The sequence below is a fragment of the Melopsittacus undulatus genome, chromosome 12 (genome assembly GCF_012275295.1).
Source record: "Melopsittacus undulatus isolate bMelUnd1 chromosome 12, bMelUnd1.mat.Z, whole genome shotgun sequence".
Lineage (NCBI taxonomy): Eukaryota > Metazoa > Chordata > Aves > Psittaciformes > Psittaculidae > Melopsittacus > Melopsittacus undulatus.
This window is the reverse complement of record NC_047538.1, coordinates 3429445-3456101: the sequence shown is the minus strand read 5'-3', so window position 1 is coordinate 3456101 and position 26657 is coordinate 3429445. Positions and strand designations below refer to the sequence as shown.

Below are 26657 nucleotides of genomic sequence, written 5' to 3'. Positions count from 1 at the left end.
CCACCTGGTCACACAGGACACATGAGGACTCCTGAGTGCCCATAGGGTAACTGGAGGACACAGGGACACCTTTGGGTGCTCAGCCATCCCTATGGGCCCCCCCAAACACCCTCGGGTGCCCGTGTACCTCTATGGCACACCCTGGGTGCCTGGATGGGTGTGCAGCCCTATGTGCGTGCCCATCCCTGTGGCCTCAGGCCTGGCCCTACTCTCTCCCCCCAAGTCTCCTGCCTACACACTGGTGTGGACGCGGCAGAACCACGGCTCGCTGCCGGCTGGGGCCGTGGACTTCAATGGCATCCTGACCCTGCGGCGCGTGCGGCCCGAGGACGCCGGCGTCTACGTGTGCACCGGCTCCAACATGCTGGACATGGACGAGGGCACCGCCACGCTCTACGTGCAGGGTGAGCCGTGGGGATGGGTGCCCCAGAGCCCAGGCACTGCGGTGATGGGCACCCAGGGGCTGGGTATGCTTGGTGCCATGAAGCCATAGTGAGGGACAGGCTTGGCACCCAGACACAAGGGGGATGGGCTCTCTGGGTGCCCAGACACTGGGGTGATGGGTCTGCTCGTTGCCCAGATGCCAGGGTGAGGGGCACACGTGGTGCTTAGACATCAAGGTGATGGGCCTGGTGCCTAGATGCCAGGATGATGGGCTTGGTGGCTGCCCAGGCACTGGGGTGATGGGCAAGCTTGGTGCCCAGATGCCAGGGTGATGGGCAGACCCCCCATGTAGGTACCGGGGTGGTGGACACACTTGGCTCTCAGAGGCTGGCTCACTGGGGTCAGTGTAGTGCCCAGACACCAGGGTGATGGGCTCCCCTGACACCCACATCCTCTTGCAGCACCCTCCAAGACTCAGATGTTTTATGGCCCCGTTGAGTTTATGGAGGGCCACAGACCTGGTAAGTCACTGTCTGGAGGGTCCGGGGGGGGTCCACGTGTTGCCCCCCACCCACTGCATGTGCCAAGGCTCCACCGTGCACCCCACTGTGCACCGCACCACGCCACCCCCCCCACCCCGCTTCCCACTGCTCCAGCACCATGGGATGGAGGGGAGAGGAGGGGGGGGCCCGGCCATCCCTGAGCCCCCCCCCCCCTCGGGTGTCACCGCAGCCGGCACCGCCGCAGCCCCCACCGCCGCCGTGGAGCCGGCGCAGCTGAGCGTGGCAGCGGGGCAGCCGGCAGAGTTCCGCTGCGTGGGCACCGGCAGCCCCCTGCCCACCCTCGAGTGGCTCGGTAGGTGCCTGCAGGATGGGGGCTCACTGCGGTACCAGGCTGCGGTGATGGCGGTGACACCACACTGTGTCCCTGCAGGAGCGCTGCCGCCGCGGGCTGTGGTCCATGGTGGGACACTGCGGTTCAGTGCCGTGGAGCCCGCGGATGAAGGGCATTACATGTGCCGGGCACGCAGCAGCGCCGGGCAGCACACGGCACGGGCCTTCCTGCATGTGCAAGGTGAGTGCTGTCTCCGTTGTCCTGGTTATCCCTATCATCCTCATTGTGCCCATTGTCCCTGCTATCTTCCATTCCCTATCCCCCTCATCATCGTCATCCTCATCATCCCCATCATCCTCATCACTGTTATTGCCTACATCACCCTCCTTGTCCCCATCACCCCTGTCATTGATCTCCATCATCCCCATGATCTGTATTGTCCCCATCACCCCCATCATCACCATCAGCATCATCCCTGTTGTTTTCCATTGTCCATTGCCTTCATCACCATCATCCCACCATCACCGTCATCCACCAGACACCTCCATCATTCCCACTATCCCCAGTGTTGCCATCATCCCTGTCACCATCATCATCCCTGTCACCCCCCATCGTCCCCACCACACCTCATTTTCCCCATCACCCCCACAACCCCCATCACCTCCATCCTCCCCTTCATCCCCTGTTGTTCCCATCATCCTCATCACCTGCATCACTCCCATCACCCCCGCTGTCCTCCTGTCCCTACAGGTGCCGATGCACCGCAGGTGCAGGTGAGCCCGGAGCAGACGGAGGTGCAGGAGGGCTCCACAGTGCGGCTGTACTGCCGGGTCTCGGGGTCCCCGACCGCCACCATCACCTGGGAGAAGCAGGGGGGCACTCTGCCACCGCAGGTGAGCCAGGCACCGGCACCCTTGGGTGCTCCCAGGGGTGTGGGTACCACTCACACCCTCCCTTGTGCCGCAGTCCCGCACTGAACACGGTGACATTGCCACGCTGGTGATCCCTGCCGTGACAGCAGCCGATGGGGGCATCTACCTCTGTGTGGGTACCAGTGCTGCGGGCACGGCTCGAGCTGCCATCGAGGTGGTGGTGGTGCCAGGTGAGGAGGGGGAGGAGCATCAATGGGGTTTGGGGTGGTTTTGGGGGGACCACAACCCATCCGTGTCCCCCCTTTACCCCCATGCAGGTTCAGCACCACCTGTGCGCATCGAGTCCTCATCCCCATCCGTCACTGAGGGGCAGACCCTGGACCTTGACTGCGTGGTGGCCGGAGCCGGTGCCGCAACCGTGACGTGGTACAAGCGCGGTGGCTCCCTGCCTGCCGGGCACCAGGTAGGGCACCGGCAGCGCTGGTGACACCGGCAGCACCTCACATCCTGCCCTATGCCCTGCTATGTGACACCAACATTTGTCCCCATCCACAGGTCTCAGGGTCCCGGCTCCGTGTCCCCCATGTCACAGCGGCTGATTCAGGGGAGTACGTGTGCCGGGTGAGCCTGGGGACCACCATCCGGGAGGCATCCGTCACCGTCACCGTCGTGGCTGGATCCGGCTCATCCTATGGTGAGACCTCAGTGGCACCAGCAGGGCTGTGCTGGTCCCAGACCAGGGCTCATGGCTCCTTCCTTCCCCCCAAGGACCACCAGCTTCAGGTGTCCCCATCCGCATTGATGCATCTTCATCCACCGTGGCTGAGGGACAGAGCCTGGACCTCAATTGCATTGTGGCCGGGCAGGGACAGGCCACTGTGACCTGGTACAAGCGCGGAGGGTCCCTCCCGGCCAAGCACCAGGTAGGGGCCATGGAGGGGATGGCACCAATGGGGGTGGTTGGGGTTGATGCATGGCCCCATCAAGCCCAAATACCCCTGGTGACCCCCATGTCCCCCCCATAGGTGTCAGGCTCCCGGCTGCGGCTGCTGCAGGTGACAGCGGCTGACTCTGGTGAGTACGTGTGCCGGGTGAGCAGCGGGGCCAGCACCAGGGAGAGCGCAGTGATGGTGACCATCCAGCCCAGTGGGGCCAGCACCTACCGTGAGTGGGGACCGGAGGGGTGATGGTGCCAACGGGGGGGGGGGGCACTGAGCATGGTGCCCGTGCCCATGGGGAGCTGCTGTTGTCACTGGTGTCACCCTCTCGTGTCGGTGCCCAGCTCCCGGCAGCACCACCCCCCTGCGCATCGAGTCCCCATCCTCTGCTGTGGCCGAGGGACAGAGCCTGGACCTCAACTGTGTCATCGCCAGCCCTGCTCAGGCCACTGTCACCTGGTACAAGCGCGGGGGGTCCCTGCCAGCCAAGCACCAGGTAGGGGGCATGGAGGGGATGGCACCAATGGGGGTGGTTGGGGTTCACCGATGGCCCCATCAAGCCCAAAGGAGCCCATCGAAGGCCCAGCAGCCCCATGGAAGCCCAAATAGCCCAAGTGACCCTCATGTCCCCCTCCCAGTAGGTGTCCAGCTTCTGGCTGCCCATATAAGCTCAGGTGGCTCCAGTCAAACCCAACTAGCCAATGGAAGACCAAGTGACCTCATATAAGCCCTAGTAGCCCCATTGAAGCCCAAGTAGCCAATGGAAGACCAAGTGACCCCATATAAGCCCTGGTGGCCCCATTGAAGCCAAAATAGCCCAAGTGACCCCCATGTCCCCCCCAATAGGTGTATGGTTCCCAGCTGCGCATGTAAGCTCAGGTGGCCCCATTCAAGCCCAAGTGGCCAATGGAAGACCAAGTGACCCCATATAAGCCCTGGTGGCCCCATTGAAGCCCAAGTGGCCAATGGAAGCCCAAGTGGCCTTGTGCAGTCCCAGATGACCCCAGTCAAGCACTGGTGTCCCCGGTGACCCCATGTCCCCCCCATAGGTTTCGGGCTCCCGGCTGCGGCTGCTGCAGGTGACAGCGGCCGACTCTGGTGAGTACGTGTGCCGGGTGAGCAGCGGGGCCAGCACCAGGGAGACCTCCATCATGGTGACCATCCAGCCCAGCGGGGCCAGCACCTACCGTGAGTCAGACCGGAGGGGCCAGGGGACGTTGCCCATGGGTGGGTGGCATTGTCCTGTGGTGGCTTTGGGTATGGGATGGAGCATTCCCTATGGAGGACACCCATGAGCGAGCCCATCCCCGGGCTCCCGGTGTCCCTTATGGGTGATGTGTGGTGTGGGCTGTGCTCTGTAACCCCTCTGGTCCCCAGCCATGGGCAGCACGACCCCGCTGCGCATCGAGTCCTCGTCCCTGTCATCCCCTGTGGCCGAGGGACAGAGCCTGGACCTCAACTGCGTCATCGCCAGCCCCGCTCAGGCCACTGTCACCTGGTACAAGCGCGGGGGGTCCCTGCCAGCCAAGCACCAGGTAGGGGGCATGGAGGGGATGGCACCAATGGGGGTGGTTGGGGTTGACTCATGGCCCCATCAAGCCCAAGTGACCCCATTTAAGCCCAGGTGGCCCATACAAGGTTAGGTTGCCCATGCAAGACCAAATGGCCCTATTCAAGCCCACGTTGCCCATACAATACCAAGCAACCTCATATAAGTCCAGGTGGTCCATGGAAGACCAAGTGAGCCTATATATGCTCAGGTGGCCGCAGTCTAGCCCAGGTGGCCAACAGAAGACCAAGTGACCCCATATAAGCTCAGGTGGCCCCATTGAAGCCCAAGTGGCCAATGGAAGCCCAAGCGCCCTTGTGCAGTCCCAGATGGCCCCATGCAAGCACTGGTGTCCCCAGTGACCCCATGTCCCCCCCATAGGTGTCTGGCTCTCGGCTGCGGCTGCTGCAGGTGACAGCAGCCGACTCTGGTGAGTACGTGTGCCGGGTGAGCAGCGGGGCCAGCACCAGGGAGACCTCCATCATGGTGACCATCCAGCCCAGCGGGGCCAGCACCTACCGTGAGTGGGGACCGGAGCGGACACAGGACCAGGGCACCATGCACGGGCCTTGGGGTGATGGCTCCATCCCATCCCTGTCCCCAGCTGCTGGTGTCACCCCCCCGGTGCGCATCGAGTCCTCATCCTCCTCCGTGGCTGAGGGACAGAGCCTGGACCTCAACTGCATCGTGGCCGGGCAGGGACAGGCCACTGTGACCTGGTACAAGCGCGGGGGGACCCTTCCAGCCAAGCACCAGGTAGGGGCCATGGAGGGGATGGCACCAATGGGGGTGGTTGGGGTTGATGCATGGCCCTGTGCAAGCCCAAAGGAGCATTTTGGGGTGGAAAAGTGATTTTTGGGGTGCTTGAGGGGTCTGTGTCCCCCTCCTCATGTGTCCCCCACTCTCCAGGTGTCGGGCACCCGCCTGCGCATCCCGCAGGTGACAGCGGCTGACTCAGGGGAGTACGTGTGCAGGGTGACATCAGGCGGCATCCCGCATGAGACATCCCTCATCGTCACCATCCAGACCGGTGCCGGCTCCTCCTACGGTACCGGGGACGGGTGGGGGGTGACACGGGGCCACGATGGTGACACGGAGCTGACTCCCCCATTGACCCTACAGCCGTCGGTGTCACCCCCCCGGTGAGGATTGAGACCTCGTCCGCTGCCGTCACCGAGGGACAGAGCCTGGAGCTCAACTGCATGGTGGCAGGACAGGGGCACCCCCACGTCACCTGGTACCGGCGCGGTGGGGCTCTGCCCCCCAACAGCCAGGTATGGCACCGACGGGGGGGGGGGTGATGGTGGTGGCATCACCCCACACAGACACTGACGTGTCCCCATGTTGTCACCTGCACAGGTGTCAGGCACCCGCCTGCGCCTCGCTCAGGTGGCAGTGGCCGATTCGGGGGAGTACGTGTGCAGGGTGACCCTGGGCACTGCCACACAGGAGGCGTCCGTCATTGTCACCGTGCCCAGCAGCGCCGGTGCCTATTACCGTGAGTGCGAGCAGGATGGGGCAGTGCATGGGGACACCCGGGGACACCCGGTGCCAAACACCCCCCTTTGTTCCCCTACAGCCTCCAGCATCTCCCAGCCCCTCCGCATCGAGTCCTCATCCTCGGCCATCGCTGAGGGACAGGTCCTGGATCTCAACTGTGTGGTGGCAGGATCCGGTCCCACAACCGTGACGTGGTACAAGCGCGGCGGCTCCCTGCCTGCCGGACACCAGGTATGGTGCATGGTGGGGGGGGGTCACCCTGTGTTTGTCCTGTTCTTCGCTCTGTGGTGCTGACTTGTCCCCACGTTGTCCCCTCAAGGTGTCAGGCTCCCGCCTGCGCATCCCGCAGGTGACAGCAGCCGATTCGGGGGAGTACGTGTGTAGGGTGACATCGGGGGGCATCACACAGGAGACGTCCCTTGTTGTCACCATTGATGATGGAGCCAACCCATCCCACTGTGAGTGTCACCCGTCAGGGGACAGGTCCCTGCTGGTGCTGGGGACCATCGGGGATGTTCACCTTTCCCCTTGCCCCGCAGCCGCCGGTGCCACGTCACCCATCCGCATTGAGTCCTCAGCATCCTCCGTCACTGAGGGACAGACCCTGGACCTGGACTGTGTTGTGGCCGGGCAGGGACAAGCCACCATCACCTGGTACAAGCGTGGGGGGTCCCTCCCGGCCAAGCACCAGGTATGTGGGGATGTGATGGGGTGGGGGACAGTGGCTGTGGGTGATGCCACCACCATCACCACCATCACCACCGCCTCCTGCCATTGTGTGCCCAGATGTCGGGGTCTCGCCTGCGCCTGTCCCAGCTCTCGGTGGCCGATTCAGGGGAGTACGTGTGTCGGGCTGACACGGGCAGCGTGTCCCGCGAGGCCACCGTCACCGTCACCGTCACCTCCCGCGACAGCTCCAGCTACCGTGAGTGCAGCCATGGGGCACAGCAAGATGCCAGCGGTGGGATAGGGGATGTTGGTGACCCTATGGCTTCCCGTTGTCCCTGCAGGCCTGCAGAGCCCCATCATCTCCATCGACCCACACAGCATGGCGGTGGCACCGGGTGAGGATGCCACCTTCAAGTGCCGTGTCCACGACGGCGCCCGGCCCGTCAACATCACTTGGCGGATGGGACCTGGCCAACATTTCCAAGGTATGGTGATGCCCGGCGTGGCCCTGATGCCATCGCCAGGGTGGCCCTGGTGCTGATGGCTCCTCCTTGCCCAGACAATGTGAAGATCAGCGCCAATGGCTCCGTCATCTCCATCACCGGTGCCCATGTCAGCAACCAGGGTGCCTACCACTGCGTGGCCTCCAACCGCTTCGGTGTTGCCAGCAGCGTTGTCAACCTCCTGGTGCAAGGTGCGAGGTGGCCCTGGCCCCATATGCTTCAGATGCCCCCCGGGGTGGTGGTGTCCCCATCCCTATGTCCTTCACGGGCTCCGTGTGCCCCAGGGTGGTGGTGTCCATGTTCCAGTCCCCATACTGGTATCCTTCATGTGCTCCAGATACTTCTGGGGTGATGGTGTCCCCAGCCTTGTGGCCATGCTTCAGGTGCTCCTGGAGTGGTGCTGCCCAGGTCCCCATCCCCATGTCCTTCATGGGCTCCAGATGCCCCTGAGATGGTGGTGTCCCCATCCCCATGTCCTCCATTGGCTCCACATGTTCCTGGGATGGTGGTGCTCCTATCCCCATATCCTCCATGGGCTCCAGATGTTCCTGGGATGGCAGCGTCCCCATCCCTATGCTGATGTCCCCCCCACGCTCCACATACCCCATAGTGATGTCCCCAAGGCCACGCCATCATCCTTAGTGCTGGCATCCCCATCCCCACTCTGATCTCCTCCTCCTCCAGGTGCCCCCACGGTGTCGGTGATGCCACCAGGCCCCGTGTCGGTGAAGGAGGGCAAATCCCTGAGCCTGGAATGCCTGGGCCGGGGTGAGCCGCGGCCGCTGGTGCGCTGGAGCCGGCCGGGTTCCCGGCAGAAGGTGGAGCACCAGACACTGCTGCACATGGACAGCCAGGCCATCCTGCAGGTCAGCGGTGGTGCCAATGGGTGCCAACGGGTGCCAACGGGTGCCGATGGGTGATGGGTGCCAATGGATTCCAGTGGGTGCTGATGGTTGCCAATGGGTGCTGATGGATGCCGATGGGTGCTGATGGGTGATGGGTGCCAATGGCTTCCAGTGGGTGCTGATGGGTGCCGATGGGTGCCAATGGATGCTGATGGGTGCCGATGGGTGCCAATGGGTGCCGATGGGTGCCAATGGGTGCCGATGGGTGCCGATGGGTGATGGGTGCCAGTGGGTTCCTGTGGGTGCCGATGGGTGCTGATGGATGCCGATGGGTGCCAATGGGTGCCGATGGATGCTGATGGGTACTGATGGGTGCCAACGGGTGCTTGGTGCTCACCACCACCCTGTCCCCACCACCCAGCTCTCACCAGCCAAGCCGGAGCACGCCGGCACCTACATCTGCACAGCACACAGCGCCCTGGGCTCGGCACAGGCACGGGTGGACGTCACCGTGGAGTCAGGGCAGCGGCACCCGGGTGCCCCCGAGGTCTCAGCACCTGCCACTGTCACCGTGGTGGCCGGTGACACGGCCACACTGCCCTGCACGGCCAGAGGTATGGCAGAGGGTGGATGCAGGAGGGTGGTGGTGATGGACACCCTGATGCCACGGTGACGGGCGCCGGTGTTGCCCCATAGGGGAGCCGGAGCCCCGCATCGAGTGGTCGAAGCTGCGGGCACCGCTGCCGTGGCAGCACCGGGTGGTGAACGGGACGCTGGTGATCCCCCGTGCCGCACAGCAGGACTCGGGCCAGTACATCTGCAATGCCACCAGTGCCGCCGGTACCACCGAGGCCTTCGTCACCCTCGACGTGGAGAGTAAGGGGGTGCTGGGGGGTCGGGGTGCCCCTGGGTCCTTCCGGCCATCTTCGTTGTCTCCTTTGCCCCTGCTGTTGCCATCACCCATCTGTGGCTCCTCTCTGTCCTTTCCCAGCATGTGGCCGTCTCCATCCCATCCCATCCCATCCCATAGCCCTTCCTTGTGTATCCATCTTGGCACCATTCTGGCCCTCATCCTCCTATTGCCTCTCTGTCATCCAGCCTTTCCCATAGATGTGTCCATCTGCTGGTCCCATCCCCATGCGCACAGAGGGTATTCCTGCTCTCTCCCGTTCATGGATCTGTCCATCACTCATCAATTGCAGCTCACACTCATGTCTTTATCTCCTCTTACACCCTGCATCCACTCCTTCCTGGTGGATTCATTTCTTATCCATCATCCCATCATCCGAACTCCTCCCATCTACCTGTGGATTCATCTGTCACTTGGCCATCCCACCTCACACCCATCTCCAACTCCTTTCACACCCTGGCGTCTATCCCTTCCTTGTGCATCCAATCCTTCCTTGTGCATCCATCCATCTCATTCATCCCGGCTCACACCCATCTCTCCACCGCCTCTCTAACTACTCAATCCATCATTTCCTTGTGGATTCATCCATCTCTCATCCATCCCAGCACATGGTCACCTCTTTATCTCCTAACTCATCCATTCATCCCTTCCTCATGTGCCCATCCCAGCACACACTTATCTCTCCATTTCCTTTCAGACTCTTCCGTCCACCCCTTCCTGATGGATTCACCCATCAACCCTCCCAGCTTACACCCATCTCTCCATCTCTTAACACATCCATGCATCCATCCCTTCTGCATCCATCTTATTCATCCCAGCACATTCCCTTCTCTTCACCTCCTCTCAAACTCATCCATCCAGCTCTTCCTTGTGGATTCATCACTCAACCATCCCACCCCCATCTCCTGTCACACCCCTCCATCCATCCCATCCTCCTGGATCCATCCATCTCTTATCCATCCAAGCACATGGCCATCTCTCCATCTTCTCCCAGAGTTCTCCATCCATCCCTTCCCTAATGGATTCATCCATCTCTTGTCCATCCCAACACATGCCCGTCTCTCCATCTTCTCTCAGGGTTCTCCATCCATCCCATCCTCATGGATCCATCCATCTCTTGTCCATCCCAACACATGCCCGTCTCTCCATCTTCTCCCAGGGTTCTCCATCCATCCCATCCTCATGGATCCATCCATCTCTTGTCCATCCCAACACATGCCCATCGCTCCGTCTTCTCCCAGGGTTCTCCATCCATCCCATCCTCATGGATGCATCCATCTCTTGTCCATCCCAATACATACCCCCCTCTGCCTCCACCACCTCCTCCCACCAACTCCCTCCTTTCCCTATCCCTTACCCCATCCTGGCTTCCATGAGGTGCTCATGGCACCTGGGTACACACGGCACCGGGATGCTCACGGTACCATCCATCCCTGCAGCACCACCATACGCCACCAGCCTGCCGGAGGACACCGCGGTGCGTGCCGGTGACGCGCTGCAGGTGCAGTGCCTGGCCCACGGCACCCCACCGCTGCTCTACACATGGGACAAGCTCAACGGCAGCCTCTCGGCACGCACCAGCCACCGCGCCGGCCTCCTTCGCATCAGCCCCGTGCTGCCCGCCGATGCCGGCACCTACCGCTGCCGTGTCACCAACCGCGTGGGCACCGCCGAGGCCTTCTCCCGTGTGGCCGTCCATGGTGAGCCCCGTCCCCAGCCGCGGGTGCCGCCGCGGTGCCACCGGTGCCATCAAGGCTTTACATCCTGTCCAGGTGATGCCATTGATGGTGGCGATGCCATCGTCGGTCCCTTGGTGGTGCGGGTGACACCGGGGAGCCTCGTCAGGGGTGTTGGTGGAACCGCCGAGTTCACCTGTGCTGTCTCCGGTGACCCCCGGGCGCATCTGGAGTGGTTGAAGGATGGTGGGGAGCTGCCCCCCAACCACAGTGTGCAGGATGGGGTGCTGAGGTGAGGAGCAGTGATGGAGCGCGGGGTTCCCCCCATGGGGTCCCACCTCCCAGCTGTGTCCCAACCCCTGCCTGTATCCCATAGGATACCGGAGCTGGCGTGGGGCGCGCAGGGGGTCTACGTGTGCCGAGCCAGTGCTCCGAGCGGGCAGGCAGAGGACAGGGCCACCCTCACTATGCAAGGTAGGAGCAGCCCCCATGGACTGGGGGACACGGGCACCCCCCAGCCTGGCCCCCATGAGCATGGACATCCCGGTACCCCCCATCTGTCCCTATACCCATGGGCACCCCAGTACCCCCCATCTCTCCTGACATCTATGAGCATCCCGGTACCCCTCATCTCCCCATGCCCATTAGCACCCTGGTACCTCCTACATCTTCTCCTTCTCATGGGCACCCCAATATCTCTCCCCAAACTCATGGGCACCCCAGTACCCCCTATCTCCCCATGGCCAGTGGCACCCTGGTACCCCCAGTTTCTTCTTCCTGCTTCCCAATATCCCCGACATCTCCCATATCCCTGGGCGCCCTGGTACCCCCCATCCCTCCCTACACCCATAGCCCAAATCTCTCCATATACCACTGACACCCCAAATCTCTCCCTTTGCCCATGGGCACCCCAATACCCTCCATCTCTCCCCATTCCCACAGGCATCCCAGTACTCCCCATCTCTCCCTACACCCCAAGACCCCCAACCTCTCCCCATGACACCGCCAACCCAATGCCCCCCCCATGCTCTCAGGCACCCCACTCTGCCAGTTGGCACCCGATGCCATGGGGACACCCCAAAACCCTTCTGTCCATCCCCCCCCCCCCAAGCTCTCCCCAGGGCACTGATCAACATCCGGACCGCGGTGCAGACGGTGCTGGCAGGGACCTCGGTGGAGCTGGAATGCCTGGGCTTGGGCGAGCCCCGTCCCCACGTCACCTGGAGCAAAGTGGGGGGCCGCATCCGGCCCGGGGTGCTGGTGCGCGCCGGCACCCTCACCTTCGAGCGCGTGGAGCGGGCGGACGCTGGGCAGTACCGCTGCACTGCCACCAACGCCGTGGGCACCGTCCAGTCCCACGTCATCCTCCATGTGCAAGGTGAGGATGGGGATGTGGGGCAGGGACACCCGGCGCGGTGTCACCGGTGTCACCGCAGTGGGGTGACGGCTCCATGGGTCCGCAGCCACCCCACACATCGCCGGGCAGCCGGAGGTGAAGGAGGTCTCGGTGGGAGCCGCGGCCGTTTTGCCTTGTTTGGCATCGGGATTCCCGGTGCCGGAGATCACCTGGAGCAAGGTGAGAGGGAGGGATGTGGGATGGGGGTAGGGTGGGGGGTGCCCCGTGGGTGCTGACCCAATGCTGCAGCTGGAGGGGGAGCTGCCAGCTGGTGCCAAGGTGGAGGGGAACGTGCTGACGCTGCCGGCTGTGAGCCATGAGGATGCTGGTGTCTATGCCTGTGTTGCTGCCAACCACCGCGGCCGGGAGACGGCGTATTACGTGCTCAAGGTCCGAGGTGAGGAGGAGGGATGGATGATGGAGGGATGAGGGATGCATAGAAGGATGGAAGGATGGAGGGATGATGGATGGATGGATGGATGGATGGATGGAGGGATGGATGGATGATGGAGGGATTGATGGAGGGATGGATGGAGGGATGACGGATGGATGGAAGGATGATGGATGGATAGAGGGGTGATGGAGGGATGATGGATGGATGATAGAGGGATGGATGGATGATGGTCGATGGAGGGATGGATGGAGGGATGATGGATGGATGATGGATGGATGGATGGACGGACGGACAGACGGACAGATGGATGGATGGTGGATGGATGGATGAGAGACAGATGATGGATGGCTAGATGGACAGATGGACGGAGAGATGGAATGATGGATGGTGGATAGATGGATAGAGGGATGGATGGATGGGTGGATGGAGGGATGATGGACGGACGGAGGGATGATCGATGGATGAGGGGCAGATGATGGATGGATGAGAGACAGATGATGGATGAATGGATGGATGATGGATGGATGGACAGAGTGCGGAGCTGTCCTAACTCACCTCATAACCCCCCATCCCGCAGAGCGCCTGCTCCCCTATTTCGGGCAGACACCCCGCTCCTTCCTGCCCCTGCCCACCATCAAGGACGCCTACAAGAGGTTTGAGATCCTCATCACCTTCCGTCCGGACGCTGCTGACGGTGAGGCCTGATGGGACCCTCATGTCACCCCATGTCCCCTCATGTCCCTCCATCTCCCCATCATGTCCTCTCCACATCCCTTCCATGTCACCTCCTTCTCCCTCCATGTCCCACTCATGTCTCCCCATGTCCTCCAATGTTATCTCCATGTCCCCCAATGTCCTCACCATCCCTCCCTCCATCCTCCTCTCACCTTCCTTTACCTCCCATTCCCTGTCCATCTGAGCACCTCCACACCCCATGGGGGGTTCCTCCTCCACCCTGGGGGTATTTTGGGGTCCCCAGGACGTGCCCCAGTGGGGCCCATCCATCCTGACCCACTGCCACCCCATAGGGCTCCTCCTCTACAATGGGCAGCGCAAAACCAGCGGCGCCGACTTCATCTCCTTTGGTTTGGTGGGCGGGCGCCCCGAGTTCAGGTGAGATCCACAAGTGGGTGCTATGGGAAAGGGGGGGGGATAGATGGGTCCCAGCACCCACCTGCACATGTTGTACCCCCCACAATGAAGGTTTGACGCCGGTTCGGGCATGGCGACCATCCGGCATCCAACACAACTGCGCCTGGGCGAGTACCACACCATCCGGCTGCTCCGCAACCTGACGTGGGGTTCACTGGCACTGGAGGGGCACCCCCCGGTCAATGGCACCTCCCAGGTAAAGCTTTGGGGTGATGCTGGGTGGGGGTCAGGGTGCTGGAGGTGGTGCCCATCCCATGGTGTGCCCGCAGGGGAGGTTTCAAGGGCTGGACCTGAATGAGGAGCTGTACCTGGGGGGTTACCCTGACTTCAGCGCCGTGGAGAAGACAGGGCTCAGCCGTGGGTTTATGGGTGAGCAATGGGGTTTGGGGGGGGGCACTGCGGTGTGTGTGGGGCTGAGCATCGTGTGACCCCCACATCTGCATCCCTGTGCAGGCTGTGTGCGCCAGCTCCGCATCCAAGGGGAGGAGGTTGCCTTTGGGGACATGGACCTGCAGGCACACGGTATCACCAGCTGTCCCACGTGCCAGGACCAGCCGTGCCAGGTGAGGGGGGGGTGATGCCCACCCATGGTGACCCATGGCCACCTATCACTGACACCCGTGTCTCCCCCCCCATAGAACGGTGGTGTGTGCCAGGATGCCGAGAGTGGTACCTACGTCTGCCGCTGTCCCCATGGCTTCACCGGCAGCAACTGCGAGTACTCACAGGCATCACATTGTCACCCGGGTAGGGGACACCCCGACCCACAGGATGCCATCACCCTGGTGTTGGTGCTGGGTGGGTGCTCACTGCTCTGTGTCACCCCATAGAGGCATGTGGGGCTGATGCCACCTGTGTCAACCGGCCCGATGGGACGGGCTATACCTGCCGCTGCCACCTGGGCAAGAGCGGGGAGAGGTGCACCGAGGGTGAGCACAGGGGGACATGGGGCTGTCAGCACTCCAGGGACATGGTTATGGGGTGGGGAGAACCCTGGGGATATAGGGATGGGGTGGGGAGAACCCTGGGGATATGGGGATGGAATGGGGAGAATGCTGGGGATATGGGGATGGAGTGTGGACTAACCATGAGAGATGGGCATGGGATGGGGAGCACTCCAGGGAGATGGGGACGTGGCTGGGGAGCACCCTGGGGACATGGGGATGAGGCTGGGAAGCCCCCTAGGGATACGGGCATGGGATGGGGACTGCCCCAGTGAGATGTTGATCGGGTGGGGAGCACCTTGGGGACATGGGCATGGGGGGGGTGTGATATCCAAGAGATGGACACAGGGTGGGGAGCACCCAAGGGAGGTGGGGTTATGGCTGGGGACCACCCTGAGACACAGACATGGGGCTGGCATCACCCTGGGGACACAGGCACAATGGGGCCCAGGGAATAGGCTCCATTGGAGATGGTTGTGATGGAGCTGGTCCATCGGGTGCCATCCCAGAGACATGGGAGTGATGGGGAGGGGGGATTGGGAACCACCCCAGGGAGATGGGCACAGGTCCGGGTACCAGAGATGGGGACAGGATGGAGCCCACCCTGAGGACACAGGCACCCTGTGGATGGGGCTGGGGTCCCACACGTGGGTGCTGATGGGGATGCCGCAGGTGAGGCAGTGACGGTGCCGTCCTTCGGCGAGGCCGGAGCCTTCGTGTCCTACCCACCCCTCACCAACGTGCACCACGAGCTGCGGCTGGAGGCCGAGTTCCTGCCGCTGGCTCCCGATGGGCTCCTGCTCTTCAGCGCCGGCAAAGCCGCCCCGGTCGAGGACTTCGTGGCCTTGTTCATGGCTGGTGGCCACCTCGAGTTCCGCTACGAGCTGGGCTCAGGTGGGTGGAGCGGGCAGGGGGTGCTGGGCACTGCTGGGGGCACCAGGTGGAGGTGGGGTGAGCTGGTGCTGCCGGGGTCCATCTGCAGCAGTGGGGTCCCCAAGTGTCACCAGGGTCCTCCTCTGGCCTGTTGGGGTCCTTTGGTAGCACTCGGATCCCTTGGCCTCATTGGGGTCCCAGTGTCACTGGACATCAGTGGGGTCCCCTGGTGTCACTGGGGTTCCCTGGCCCTCATTGGGGTCCCTACGTTCTGCCACAGCCATCATCAGTATCCCATTGTACCAGTGTGGTCCCCAAATGTCACCAGGGTGCCCTGATATCACTGGGGTACCCTGGTATCATTCTGGTCCCCGGATGCTGCCAGTGTCCCCAAGCATCACTACCACATCACTGGGGTACCCTGGCATCACTTTGGTCCCCAGATGCTTCCAGGGTACCCAAGCATCACTGTCACATGACTGTGGTCCCATGGCATCACTTTGGTCCCCAGGTGCTGCCAGTGTCCCCAAGCATCACTGGCACACTACTGGGGTCCCCTGGCATCACTTTGGCCCCCAAGCACCCCTGGTGTCCCCTGCCCCCCATGACACCCCCACCCCATCCCCACAGGCACCGCAGTGCTGCGGAGCGCGGAGCCGCTGGCGCTGGGGCAGTGGCACAGGGTGATGGCTGAGCGGGTGCACAAGGACGGGACGCTGGTGGTGGATGAGGCTGCGCCGGTGAAACGCTCCTCGCCTGGCAAGAGCCTGGGGCTGAACCTTCGCTCCCCACTTTACCTGGGGGGCACCGAGCCCCCCCTGCGCCCCCCAACCAACGCCTCCTTCCAGGGCTGCATCGCAGAGGTGGGACCTGACCCCAGCCCCATCCAGCACCCTCAGGGGGCGCGGGACGGGGCTGCCCCCCCCGCTCACCGTCACCCCCTGCCCGCAGGTGTCCATCAGTGGGAAGCGGCTGGAGCTGCCCTATGGGTTCCTGCGCAGCCGCGGTGTGGGGCAGTGCCGGAGCCCCTCACCCTGCACCGGGGCCGTTTGTGCACATGGGGGCCGCTGCCTGCGCCCCGCAGCACCCGGGGCTGCCCCACGCTGCCGCTGCCCACCCGGCTTCAGTGGTGAGAGCGAGTGTGGGTGGGTGGGTGCGGGGGTGGGGTGGGCATGGATGGAGGTGGGCATGGATGTGTGTGTGGATGGAGGTGGGCATGGATGTGTGTGTGGATGGAGGTGCACTGATGGATGTGTGTGTGGATGTGGGCATGAATGGTTGTGTACATGGATATGCACATGGATGGATGTGTGCGTGGATATGTGCCTGCATGTGTGTGTGGATGTGGGCATGTATGTGTGCATAGATGGATGTGTGCATGGTTGTGTACATGGATGGATGTGTGCATGGATGTGTGCTTGGATGGATGTTCGCATGGATATGTGCATGGATGTGCACATGGATGGAGGTTTGTATGGATGGATGTGTTCATGGAGGTGTGCATGGATGTGTACATGGATGGATGTGTGCATGGACGTGTGCATGGGTGGAGGTGTGCATGGATGTGTGCATAGATATGTGCATGCATGTGTGCTTGGATTTGTGCGTGGACTTGTGGATGTGTGCATGTGTGCTGTGCGTGTAAACGTGTGCCCTATGCACGTGTGTGTTACACATGGTGGCTGCTGTGCATCCATGTGCACACGTGTGATGTGCATCCATGTGCACTGTGCATGTGTGTGTGCTGCGTGTGGCAAGTGCTGTGTGTGCCCGTGTACATGTGTGCCGTGCATGCATGTGTGCCATGAGTGCGTGTGCCCCGTGCCTGCCCATGCTGCATGCTGTGTGCTGTGTGTGCAGTACGCAGTGTACACGTGTATACATGCACAGTGCATGTGTGTATGGGTCGGTGTGAACGCATGGGTGCCGTGCACCCGTGTGGGTGCAGTTTGCACCCGTGTGCATACATGTGCCCTGTGCACGTCTGTGGGTGCAGCTCACACACATGCACACACTCATGGGGTGATGCTGTGGCTGTCCCCAGGGCCGCGATGTGAGCAGGAGGATGAAGGGTGCCCACGCCAGCCCTGCCTGCACGGTGGTACCTGCACCGGCAGCACCTGCCTCTGCCCGCCCGGCTACAGCGGCCCCCTCTGCCAGCACCGTGAGTGGGGACACGGGGGGACCCCGGGGACATGGGGGGCACGGGGCCCACACACACCCCATCCCCATCCTTCACCCGCAGGTCTGGCCCTGGAGCTGGAGCAGGACTGGCAGGAGGGCAGCGGGGGCAGCGGTAGGTCCAGCACCTGTTTGCCCCCATCTGGTACCCAAATGGAGCCCCTGTGACCCCCCCGTATCCCCACAGATGCCCCAGGACAGTTCAGTGTCAGTCTCCAGGATGGCTCCTACCTGGCCCTGCCCGGGCACCTCCTGCCCCGAGGGTGAGTGACAAGGATGGGGCACCCCCCTGCTGAGCTCACAGCCCAGACATGGCACCCACTGGGTGCTGCGGCTTCACACAGCACTGCATCCACTGAAGTGCTGCACCCGCCTGGGTGCTACACCCATTGCACACTGTAACCCCTGGGTGCTGCACCCATTGCACACTGTAACCCCCCTGGGTGCTGCACCCATTGCACACTGTAACCCCCCTGGGTGCTGCATCCATTGCACACTGTAACCCCCATGGGTGCTGCACCCATTGCACACTGTAACCCCATGGGTCCTGCACCCATTGCACACTGTAACCCCCATGGGTGCTGCACCCATTGCACACTGTAACCCCCTGGGTGCTGCACCCATTGCACACTGTAACCCCCTGGGTGCTGCACCCATTGCACACTGTAACCCCCTGAGTCCTACACCCACCAACCCATCCCCTGTCCCCACAGGCCCCCTGAGGCACCCGAGACCATGGAGCTGGAGCTGCGGACGGGCAGCGCCGAGGGGCTGGTGCTGTGGCACGGGGCGGTGAGTGGTGCTGGGGCCCTGGGGTGCTGAGCCCCATTGGGGGGGGTCAGGGTGCCCCCAACCACACTCACTGCCCCACTGCACCCACAGGAGCCCAGTGAGGGTGGCAAAGCCAAAGACTTCATTGGCCTGGGCCTGAAGGACGGACACCTGGTGTTCAGGTGAGGGGGATCCGCTGTCAGCATGGGGTGCTCTGTGACACCCATGGGTGCCCCCGTGCTGAGCCCGTGTCACCCTGCAGCTACCAGCTGGGCAGCGGTGAGGGCACCATCATCTCCGAAGACCCCATCAATGATGGCGAGTGGCATCGGGTGACGGTGACGAGGTGGGTGAGGGTGATGATGGGTGCTGGTGCTGATGGGTCTGATGGTGCTGCTGCTGGATGCTAGTGCTGATGGTGCGGGTGTTGATGGGTGCTGACAGTGTGGGTACTGATGAGTGCTGGTGCTGATGGGTGCTAGTGGCTGCTGGGGCTGCTGGATTTGATGGTGCTGCTGCTGGTGAGTGCTGATGGGTGCCAGTGCTGATGCTGTGGGTGCTGATGGGTGCTGCTGCTGGTGGGTGCTGGTACTGATGGGTGCTGGTGCTGGTGGGTGCTGTTGATGATGGATGCTGGTGCTGATGAGCACTGGTGCTGGTGGGTGCTGATGGATCTGATGGTGCTGCTGCTGGTGAGTGGTGATGGGTGCCAGTGCTGATGGGTGCTGATGCTGGTGGTGCTGGGTGCTGATGGTGCTGGTGCTGACGGGTGCTGATGGTGCTGTGCAGGGAGGGCCGTCGCGGGCAGCTGCAGGTGGATGGGGAGGAGCCAGTGAGTGGGGAGTCCCCAGGAACCAACATCATGGCCAACACCGAGGGCAGCATCTACGTGGGTACGGTGGCACCTGGGGACAGAGGGGACATGGGGGGGGACACATGGTCAGGGGTGAGCCATGGGGGTCACACAGGACGGGACATGGGGGGCTCCTGGGCTGGACACGGGATGGGGACACACAATGGAACACGGGAGGGGCACGGGATGGACATGGGGAGGGGATGATGTGATGGGACATGGGGCAGGGCAGGGGGTGGTCATGGAATGGGACAAGACACTTGATAGGACATGGGAGGGACATGGAATGGGACACGTGATGGAACATAGGATGGGACATGGAATGGCTGTGGGATGAGACACGGATTGAACATGGGGAGGGGAGGCATGATGGGCCATAGAATGGGGCAGGGAATGGCCATGGGATGGGACATGGGACAGGACACCTGATGGGACATGGCATAGGACACATTGTGGCACATGGAATGGATATGGGATGGGACATGGGGTGGGGGCACATGATGGGACAGGGCAGGGATGGCCATGGGAGGAGATATAGGGTGGGTTGCGGCATGGGACATCTGGTAAGACATGGGCTGGGACATGGGACTGAATACCTGGTGCAACATGGGATGGCCATGGGATGGGATATGGGGTGGACATGGGATGGGATATGGGGTGGACATGGGGTGGACATGGGATAGGATATGGGGTGCACATGGGATGGGACATGGGATGGGACAAGGGGTGAACATCGGGTGGGACATGGGGTGGACATGGAATGGGATATGGGGTACACATGGGATGCAATATGGGGTGGACATGGGGTGGGACATGGAGTGCACATGGGGTGGGACATGGGGTGGACATGGGATGGGCCATGGGATGGGAGGTGCGATGCCTGTGTCCAGGTAAGACCGGATACGTGGTGAGCCCATGGGGTGCCCCACACCCCCATGTCCCCATGTCCCCGTGTCCTGCAGGCGGTGCTCCGGACCCCCCCAGCCTGACGGTGGGCAAGTACCGCTCCGGTATCACCGGGTGCCTGCGGGGCCTGGTGCTGGCACCGGCCGGTGCCCCCCGACACCCCATCGACCTGCGGCACGGTGCAGTGGGGGGCTCCCCCGCGCCCCCCTGCCCGCACTAACCCCCCCAGCTGTATTTTGGGGGGAATTTGGCCAATTTTACTCTTTTTCCAAAAAGAAGACAGGAGGAAACGGTGCTTCGCTGCCCCGGGGTGACCCCGGGGGGGGGGGCCCGGGACCCCCATAAATGTTTACACCCCCCCCCACCACCACTACACCAGCCCCCCAAACCTGTGCCGGGGCGGCCGGGCCGCCCGGGGCCCCCCGGGATGGCGGCGGGGTGGGGATGCGAGGGACAATCGGGTGCTGGCGGGGCCCCCATGGGCAGCATTAAAGGAGAGAGAACCAGCCCGTGTGTGTTGGGGTGCACCGGGGGGGGGGGCGCTGGACGGTGGGGGGGGTATGGGAGGGTTTTGGTATTGGGGTGCAGGGGTATGGTGATGGGGGTGTCAAGACTGGGGGGTATTAGGCTGAAGGAGGGGTATGGTATGGGGGATGTGAGTGTTTGGAGGTACGGGGAGGGTATAGAGTTGAGGATGTGGGAGGAATATGGCATGGGGGGGTGAGGGGTATGGGATGGGTGAGGGTTTGGGGGCGCATTGCATAGGAGGTATGGTTCGGGGTGCAGGAGCTGTGATCTGGGGGCGCAGGGATATGAGGGTTGGTGGGGGTCGGGGGGTTATGGTGTGTGGGGGGGGGTCAGGATCCGGTCACTGCGCGCACACGGCACCGGGCTCCGTCCGCGCTCCCGACGGAGCAGCTCCAGCCGGCAGCTCAAGCCCCGCCCCCTCCACGACAGACCCCGCCCCTTACCCCACAAGCCACGCCCCCTTCAGGCCCCGCCCCTTCAGTCGCTCCCCTCACGCCCTCCTTCCCCCGCTGCGCGTCGCGCTCGTCGCGGTCCGTTACCGTCAGCGCGTCGCGCGGGTGGCGTCAGCAGCCCTGACGGCGGCGGAGGGTCCGGTGCGGCCGGGTCCGGTGTGTCCGGTGGCTCCGGTGGCTCCGGTGGGTCCGGTCGGTGTCGGCCATGGCGCCGCGGCTGCAGCTGGAGAAGGCGGCGTGGCGCTGGACAGAGACGGTGCCGCCCGAGGCGGTGGCGCAGGAGCACATCGAAGCGGCCTACCGCGTCGGGCTGGAGCCCTGCCAGCGCGGAGCCTGCCGGTACCACGGGCACCCCCGACCCAGCACCGCTTACACAGGGACCCCAAACCCCGCGGTCCGGGGGCTCCCCCTTCCCCAGGGCCCTTCACCCCCCGGGGGACCCCGCGTTCCTTCACCCCCCGTGCGGCTGCCGAGGCCCTGAGGCCTTTCCGGGCCCGTGAGGGTCGATGGGGAGCGGCCGTTGGCTGCTTTGGGACCCCAGTTCCCCGGGTTTGGGGGGCCCCTCTGCTTGCCTGGCTCCCCAGATGTAGGGGACACCCCTGCGGTTAAGGGGAACCCCTTCATGTTAACGGGGACTGCAGATACAGGGACTCCCCCGCAGGGTTGTGGGGGACTCCTTTTGTTAACTGGCAGCTCAGATATTGGGGACCCCCCTGAGGTTGTGGGGACCTCTCTCGTTAAGCAGCTCTTCATGTATAAGGGATTCCTCTTGATAAATGGCTCCCCAGGTACAGGGGATCCCCCTGAGGTTGTGGGGGATCCTTCATATTAGCTGGGTCCTCAGATGTAGGGATTCTCCCTCATGGTTGTGGGGGACCCCTCTGCTTGCTGGGCTCCCCATCCATTAGGGTCCTCCCTGGGGTCCCCCTATTCCCCTTTTTATTCTCCATCTCCTCATTCACCCATAACCATTGTCTTGGGGGTTGTAGTGGACCCATATCCCTCCTGTTTAGCACTATGGGCCCCCCTTGCTGTCCTCACCCCCCCCCAAAGGGATCGTGAGGGTGACAGTGGGGCTGGTTCGCAGGAGGAACTGCCGGGGGAACCCCAACTGCCTGGTGGGCATCGGGGAGCACGTGTGGCTGGGTGAGATCGATGAGAACAGCTTCCACAACATCGATGACCCCAACTGCGAGCGCCGCAAGAAGGTACCCCCCAACCACCCCAGGCATGGGGAGAAAGAGGGGAGGTGACAGCTCGGGTGCCCCTGTAGCCGGAGGGAGTTTGGGAATGTGGCTTTACAGTGCTGGAGGCTGGTGCTGGTGTCCTCAACACCATAAGGACATGGAGCTGTTGGAGCAAGTCCAGAGGAGGCCATGAGGGTGCTCAGGGGCTGGAGCATCTCCTGTATGGAGCCAGGCTGAGAACATTGGGGCTGTTCAGCCTGGAGAAGAGAAGCTGCATGGAGACCTCAGAGCAGCTTCCAGTGTCTGAAGGGGCTACAAGGATGCTGGAGAAGGACTCTTCATCAGGGACTGGAGCTATAGGACAAGGGGTGATGGGTTCAAACTGAAACAGGGCAAGTTCAGGTTGGAGATAAGGCAGAAGCTCTTCCCTGTGAGGGTGCTGAGGCACTGGCACAGGGTGCCCAGAGAAGCTGTGGCTGCCCCATCCCTGGCAGTGTTCAAGGCCAGGTTGGACACAGCCTTGGGTGCCATGGTCATAGCGGCAGGGGGTTGGAGCTCGATGATCTCAAGGTCCTTTCCACCCCAACCCCTTGTGTGATTCTATGATTACTGCTTGCTCTCCTGTCCCACACTGGGTACTGACCGCTCTCCTTTCTGCCCCACACCAGAACGCCTTCGTGGGCTTAACGAACCTCGGAGCCACGTGCTACGTCAACACCTTCCTGCAGATGTGGTTCCTGAACCTGGAGCTCCGGCAAGCCCTCTACTTGTGTCCCAGCACCTCCATGGATGGAGAGGGCATCCCGAAAGACAAAGGTGGGTGGCAGCTCCTCTGCCATTTGCTCCCAAATTTTGCTTATTTTCTCCTAAACTTCGCTCCGGGATGGGGTTTTTTGGGATAATCCATGGGTGAAGCAGCAGGTGCTCAACCCATCTCTGCACTGTTGGTTTTGAGTCTGTTTCCTGGCTTTTGGGAATGCCCCAAACTTTATCCATGTTATTTTTTAAACCAGGGGTGATCTGATTGGGTTGGAAAACCTGGTTTGGGTTTGTTTCTTGCTGGGCTGCTTCCCAAAGTGTTTCCCAACTTAATGATGGTGCTGGGAGTGGAAGCACTTGGATGGGGCTGATGTGTTCTATCACGGAGCCTCATTCATCCCATAGGAGGGCAAGAATTTAGGATCCCAGTATAACTGAGCCTCCCAGTTTCCTCCAGAGCAGACACCATGGCCTCTGGTGCCATCCTTTGTGTCCAGTACAGAACCATAGGTGCTCTCTGGATCCCATTCCTTCCATTCTGTTTTTATGGTGTTTTTAAGCAATATCTCCCCATGTGGGGTGAGCAAGAAGCTGTTGCTAGGGGGTAATCTGCACACGCTGGTTGAACTCTTTGCTTACAGCTCATGTGAGGCTCTGTGGGATGGTTCCAGTTGGACTCAATGGTCTTAAGGGTTTTTTCCAACCTGGGAAATGGTTTTCTAACCATAAATTGTCTCATGTTTCTATGATACTTGGCTTGTGCTGTCAGCAGTGTCAGGAACTGATTCGGTTCTTATGATATCAGGAACTGCAGTGATAGGACAAGAGGTGATGGGTTCAAACTTAAACAGAGAAGTTGAGGTTGGAGATAAGGCAGAAGCTGTTCCCTGTGAGGGTGCTGAGGCGCTGGCACAGGGTGCCCAGAGAAGCTGTGGCTGCCCCATCCCTGGCAGTGTTCAAGGCCAGGTTGGACACAGGGGCTTGGAGCAGCTGCTCCAGTGGAAGGGGTCCCTGTCCTTTCCAACCCAAACCATTCAGTGATTTTAAAATGGCTTTGAGAAACCCATTTGATTCCTAATGACTACATTCACCCTTACAAAGAAAGGCCAGGCACTGGGCACAGCAGCTTCCAGCCCTGAACTGCTGTCTGTAACTTGTGCAACGTGCTGTTTTAATAGACTATGAGCCTCAGAGCATTTGTGAACACCTGCAGTACCTGTTTGCCCTGCTGCAGAACAGCAAGCGGCGGTACATCGATCCCTCTGGATTTGTCAAGGCACTGGGCTTGGACACAGGGCAGCAGCAGGTAGGTTTGGGTAACCACCTCCTTCAGAGCACTGTGGAATTGCCCTTTGATGTCGGTTTAGTGTCTCTGAGCTGAGGTTTGCTATTTGGTGCGAGCACAGAGTGGTGCTGCAGGCTCTTCCAGTCAGTGTTGGTGGTTAGGGGATCAGAAGGAGCCCAGAGAGCAATGGGATGGGGAGCAACGGGATGGGGACAGGGAGTTTTGCTAGCACCTGATGGGCTCCAGCACTGTGTGGAGTGGGAGCTGGAGCTGCCATAAGGGTCCTTTGGCAGGGGCTTTATGGGCTGTTCCTCCCCAGTGGGTAGTTCAGGGTGAGAAGATGTTTGTGGGGTCACCAGGAGCCAGCCAAGGGGCACTGGGAGCGTGTGGGGCAGAGAGGGGTTAGAAAGGGACAAGTGCTGCAGGTGGGGCCCATGGGGCTGTCGCTGAAGCTGGAGGGAGCTCAGAAGGACCCAGCTTGGATGTACACTTGGAGGAGTTCAGATGGAGCCTGTGGGAGGAAGAGCCCCAGCTCCATGTGTGTTTCCTTGGGAGGATGCAGGAGGGGAAGGAAGCAGTCACCACTGAGCAGGGATAGTGAAGGACAGCCGGGAGAGGCCAAAACCTCTTATTCTTGGAAGAGGAAAGCGAAGGAGAGCCAGGGGGGAGAGGAAGCCCCTAGGCTTTGTGGGGGGATGAATCCACAAGGCAGCTTCTCACTTTTGGGGTGTTCTGTTTTACCTTCAGCCCCCCACACAAGCAGGGACAGCTCACGTTGCACGAAGAGCTTGGAGACCAGGGTGGAAAGCTCTGCAGGAGGTGCCTTTCCCTTCCAGAGCCTTGTAAGGAGCTAGGGCAGGAGTCAGACTGGCTGGCCAGGAGCCAGGTTACCTCCTGCTGGGGGGCCTCACGCTCCTTTGAGCCAAATTCCTCTTTTCCTTTAGTTCCCCTGCCGGCTCCCTTTATCCATGCAGTGCACGCTGCAGCCTCCGTGTAGGGCTCTGGGTAATTTGTAGTGAATGAACAACGGGGTTGTGCTGGGGCTTTGTGCTCTGATGGGTTGTGAAGGGACTTGGGGGGGGGGTTCTTTTCCAGGATGCCCAGGAGTTTTCCAAGCTGTTCATGTCGCTGCTGGAGGATACTTTATCCAAACAAAAGAACCCAGATGTCCGAAACATAGTGCAGAAGCAGTTCTGTGGAGAGTACGCCTACGTCACGGTGTAAGTGCTGCTCTTTGGGAAGAGCCTCTGTGTAAATATTTAGATGCTTTAGAACTAAAGGAGCTGGGGGGAGATAGAGCCCTTCTACCAAGCAAAGCAGGCAGGTAAGCACCTGCCAAAGCATTTTATAAGAGGTTTGTAGGTGTCCTGATGCTCTCTGTGTGCTGGTGGTGCAGTTCTGCAACTGCTTTTTTAGCCTTTAATGATTATCGACCAAGTAAAGCTGCAAGAGAGGTAAGGAAATGTAAAGTCCTGAAGCCTGGGGCTTGTATTTTCCTTCCTGTGCTCTCAGAGCTGTGGATTTCCCCTCAGAAATGATAGAAACTGCTGCAAGTGGGTGCTCTTGGTAGATGCTATTACCCTGTTCACACCCTGCAGAGGTTTTGTGGTGTAGAGGTGTTAAACTTTTCCTCCTGCTTTTATAGCTCAAGGAGCATTTTACAGTAGCTGGGGAGTTCAGACCCGAAGCAGTGAACTGTCCTCATGGGGTTTTGTCTTTGTTTCTTCAATCCTAGCTGCAACCAGTGTGGCAGAGAGTCCAAACTTGTGTCCAAGTTTTACGAGCTGGAGTTAAACATCCAAGGGCACAAGCAGTTGACAGACTGTATAACAGAATTCCTTAAGGTATGAGCGTGATGGGATTCGAGCCCTGCTATTCTTAGCAAGGTGGTTTCATTCCTTCCTTCAATTAACAGCCTTTGAGGTCAATATCAGAGCAAAGCAACTGAGTTTGCTCCGAGGAGTGAGGTGCATCCAAAGGGAAATGCATTTTATGTGCACCCAGAAAATGGGGATTGGGCAAGCAAGGGGTGGCTCTGGACCAGAGCATAAAACATGTGTATGTTGTGGCTGCAAAAAGCACTTGAAGCCATGCGTTCAGTTCTGATCCTTTCCCTGCCGAGCTGGGAAAACATCCCCAAAGTCTGCCAGGAAATCCCTGCATGCTTTGTCATGGATAGCACCAGAACGGCTGCTTTTTGGGTCTTCCGTATCAGTGCTCATCTGCACAGCAACAGGAGACATTCCCTGCTCCAGCATGTGCTCTCTGAAATCCTAGGAAGGGTTGGGAATAGCTG

The 26657-nt window shown here is 61.2% G+C and overlaps 2 protein-coding genes across 6 annotated transcripts in view; both read left to right on the top strand.

Moving 5' to 3' along the window:
• HSPG2 (heparan sulfate proteoglycan 2) overlaps positions 1 to 20657 on the top strand; it is a 42676-nt gene extending 22019 nt beyond the window's left edge. Inside the window, exons 43-93 of the mRNA XM_034068082.1 lie at positions 224 to 404; positions 846 to 905; positions 1117 to 1239; positions 1318 to 1458; positions 1969 to 2111; positions 2185 to 2320; positions 2408 to 2553; positions 2646 to 2784; positions 2859 to 3013; positions 3116 to 3254; positions 3373 to 3524; positions 4078 to 4216; positions 4406 to 4563; positions 4959 to 5097; positions 5182 to 5333; positions 5487 to 5625; positions 5700 to 5851; positions 5937 to 6075; positions 6157 to 6308; positions 6397 to 6535; positions 6617 to 6768; positions 6864 to 7002; positions 7088 to 7231; positions 7306 to 7440; positions 7934 to 8115; positions 8516 to 8708; positions 8791 to 8970; positions 10444 to 10704; positions 10777 to 10972; positions 11057 to 11154; positions 11792 to 12058; positions 12144 to 12256; positions 12326 to 12473; positions 13048 to 13164; positions 13499 to 13583; positions 13674 to 13818; positions 13892 to 13991; positions 14076 to 14185; positions 14261 to 14369; positions 14453 to 14551; positions 15239 to 15460; positions 16070 to 16302; positions 16391 to 16568; positions 17484 to 17603; positions 17685 to 17735; positions 17808 to 17883; positions 18334 to 18412; positions 18503 to 18573; positions 18654 to 18737; positions 19181 to 19284; positions 20207 to 20657. Of these exons, the coding sequence (XP_033923973.1) occupies positions 224 to 404; positions 846 to 905; positions 1117 to 1239; positions 1318 to 1458; positions 1969 to 2111; positions 2185 to 2320; positions 2408 to 2553; positions 2646 to 2784; positions 2859 to 3013; positions 3116 to 3254; positions 3373 to 3524; positions 4078 to 4216; positions 4406 to 4563; positions 4959 to 5097; positions 5182 to 5333; positions 5487 to 5625; positions 5700 to 5851; positions 5937 to 6075; positions 6157 to 6308; positions 6397 to 6535; positions 6617 to 6768; positions 6864 to 7002; positions 7088 to 7231; positions 7306 to 7440; positions 7934 to 8115; positions 8516 to 8708; positions 8791 to 8970; positions 10444 to 10704; positions 10777 to 10972; positions 11057 to 11154; positions 11792 to 12058; positions 12144 to 12256; positions 12326 to 12473; positions 13048 to 13164; positions 13499 to 13583; positions 13674 to 13818; positions 13892 to 13991; positions 14076 to 14185; positions 14261 to 14369; positions 14453 to 14551; positions 15239 to 15460; positions 16070 to 16302; positions 16391 to 16568; positions 17484 to 17603; positions 17685 to 17735; positions 17808 to 17883; positions 18334 to 18412; positions 18503 to 18573; positions 18654 to 18737; positions 19181 to 19284; positions 20207 to 20370 (7179 nt within the window). The 3' untranslated portion in view covers positions 20371 to 20657. The remainder of the gene's footprint in view (positions 1 to 223; positions 405 to 845; positions 906 to 1116; positions 1240 to 1317; positions 1459 to 1968; positions 2112 to 2184; positions 2321 to 2407; positions 2554 to 2645; positions 2785 to 2858; positions 3014 to 3115; positions 3255 to 3372; positions 3525 to 4077; positions 4217 to 4405; positions 4564 to 4958; positions 5098 to 5181; positions 5334 to 5486; positions 5626 to 5699; positions 5852 to 5936; positions 6076 to 6156; positions 6309 to 6396; positions 6536 to 6616; positions 6769 to 6863; positions 7003 to 7087; positions 7232 to 7305; positions 7441 to 7933; positions 8116 to 8515; positions 8709 to 8790; positions 8971 to 10443; positions 10705 to 10776; positions 10973 to 11056; positions 11155 to 11791; positions 12059 to 12143; positions 12257 to 12325; positions 12474 to 13047; positions 13165 to 13498; positions 13584 to 13673; positions 13819 to 13891; positions 13992 to 14075; positions 14186 to 14260; positions 14370 to 14452; positions 14552 to 15238; positions 15461 to 16069; positions 16303 to 16390; positions 16569 to 17483; positions 17604 to 17684; positions 17736 to 17807; positions 17884 to 18333; positions 18413 to 18502; positions 18574 to 18653; positions 18738 to 19180; positions 19285 to 20206) is intronic.
• Positions 20658 to 21276: 619 nt separating this feature from the next.
• The window catches only part of USP48 (ubiquitin specific peptidase 48), a 32801-nt gene continuing 27420 nt past the window's right edge, over positions 21277 to 26657 (top strand). For 3 of the 5 annotated variants that reach the window (XR_004550148.1, XR_004550149.1, XM_034068060.1), the window contains exons 1-6: positions 21277 to 21469; positions 22218 to 22338; positions 22986 to 23133; positions 24255 to 24382; positions 25457 to 25581; positions 26097 to 26205. Coding sequence is in view for 2 of the 5 variants with exons in the window: in XM_034068060.1 (XP_033923951.1) it covers positions 21336 to 21469; positions 22218 to 22338; positions 22986 to 23133; positions 24255 to 24382; positions 25457 to 25581; positions 26097 to 26205 (765 nt within the window). In the remaining 3 variants the exon portion in view is untranslated. The remainder of the gene's footprint in view (positions 21470 to 22217; positions 22339 to 22985; positions 23134 to 24254; positions 24383 to 25456; positions 25582 to 26096; positions 26206 to 26657) is intronic. The other 2 variants (XM_034068061.1, XR_004550147.1) reach the window with 2 other exon arrangements.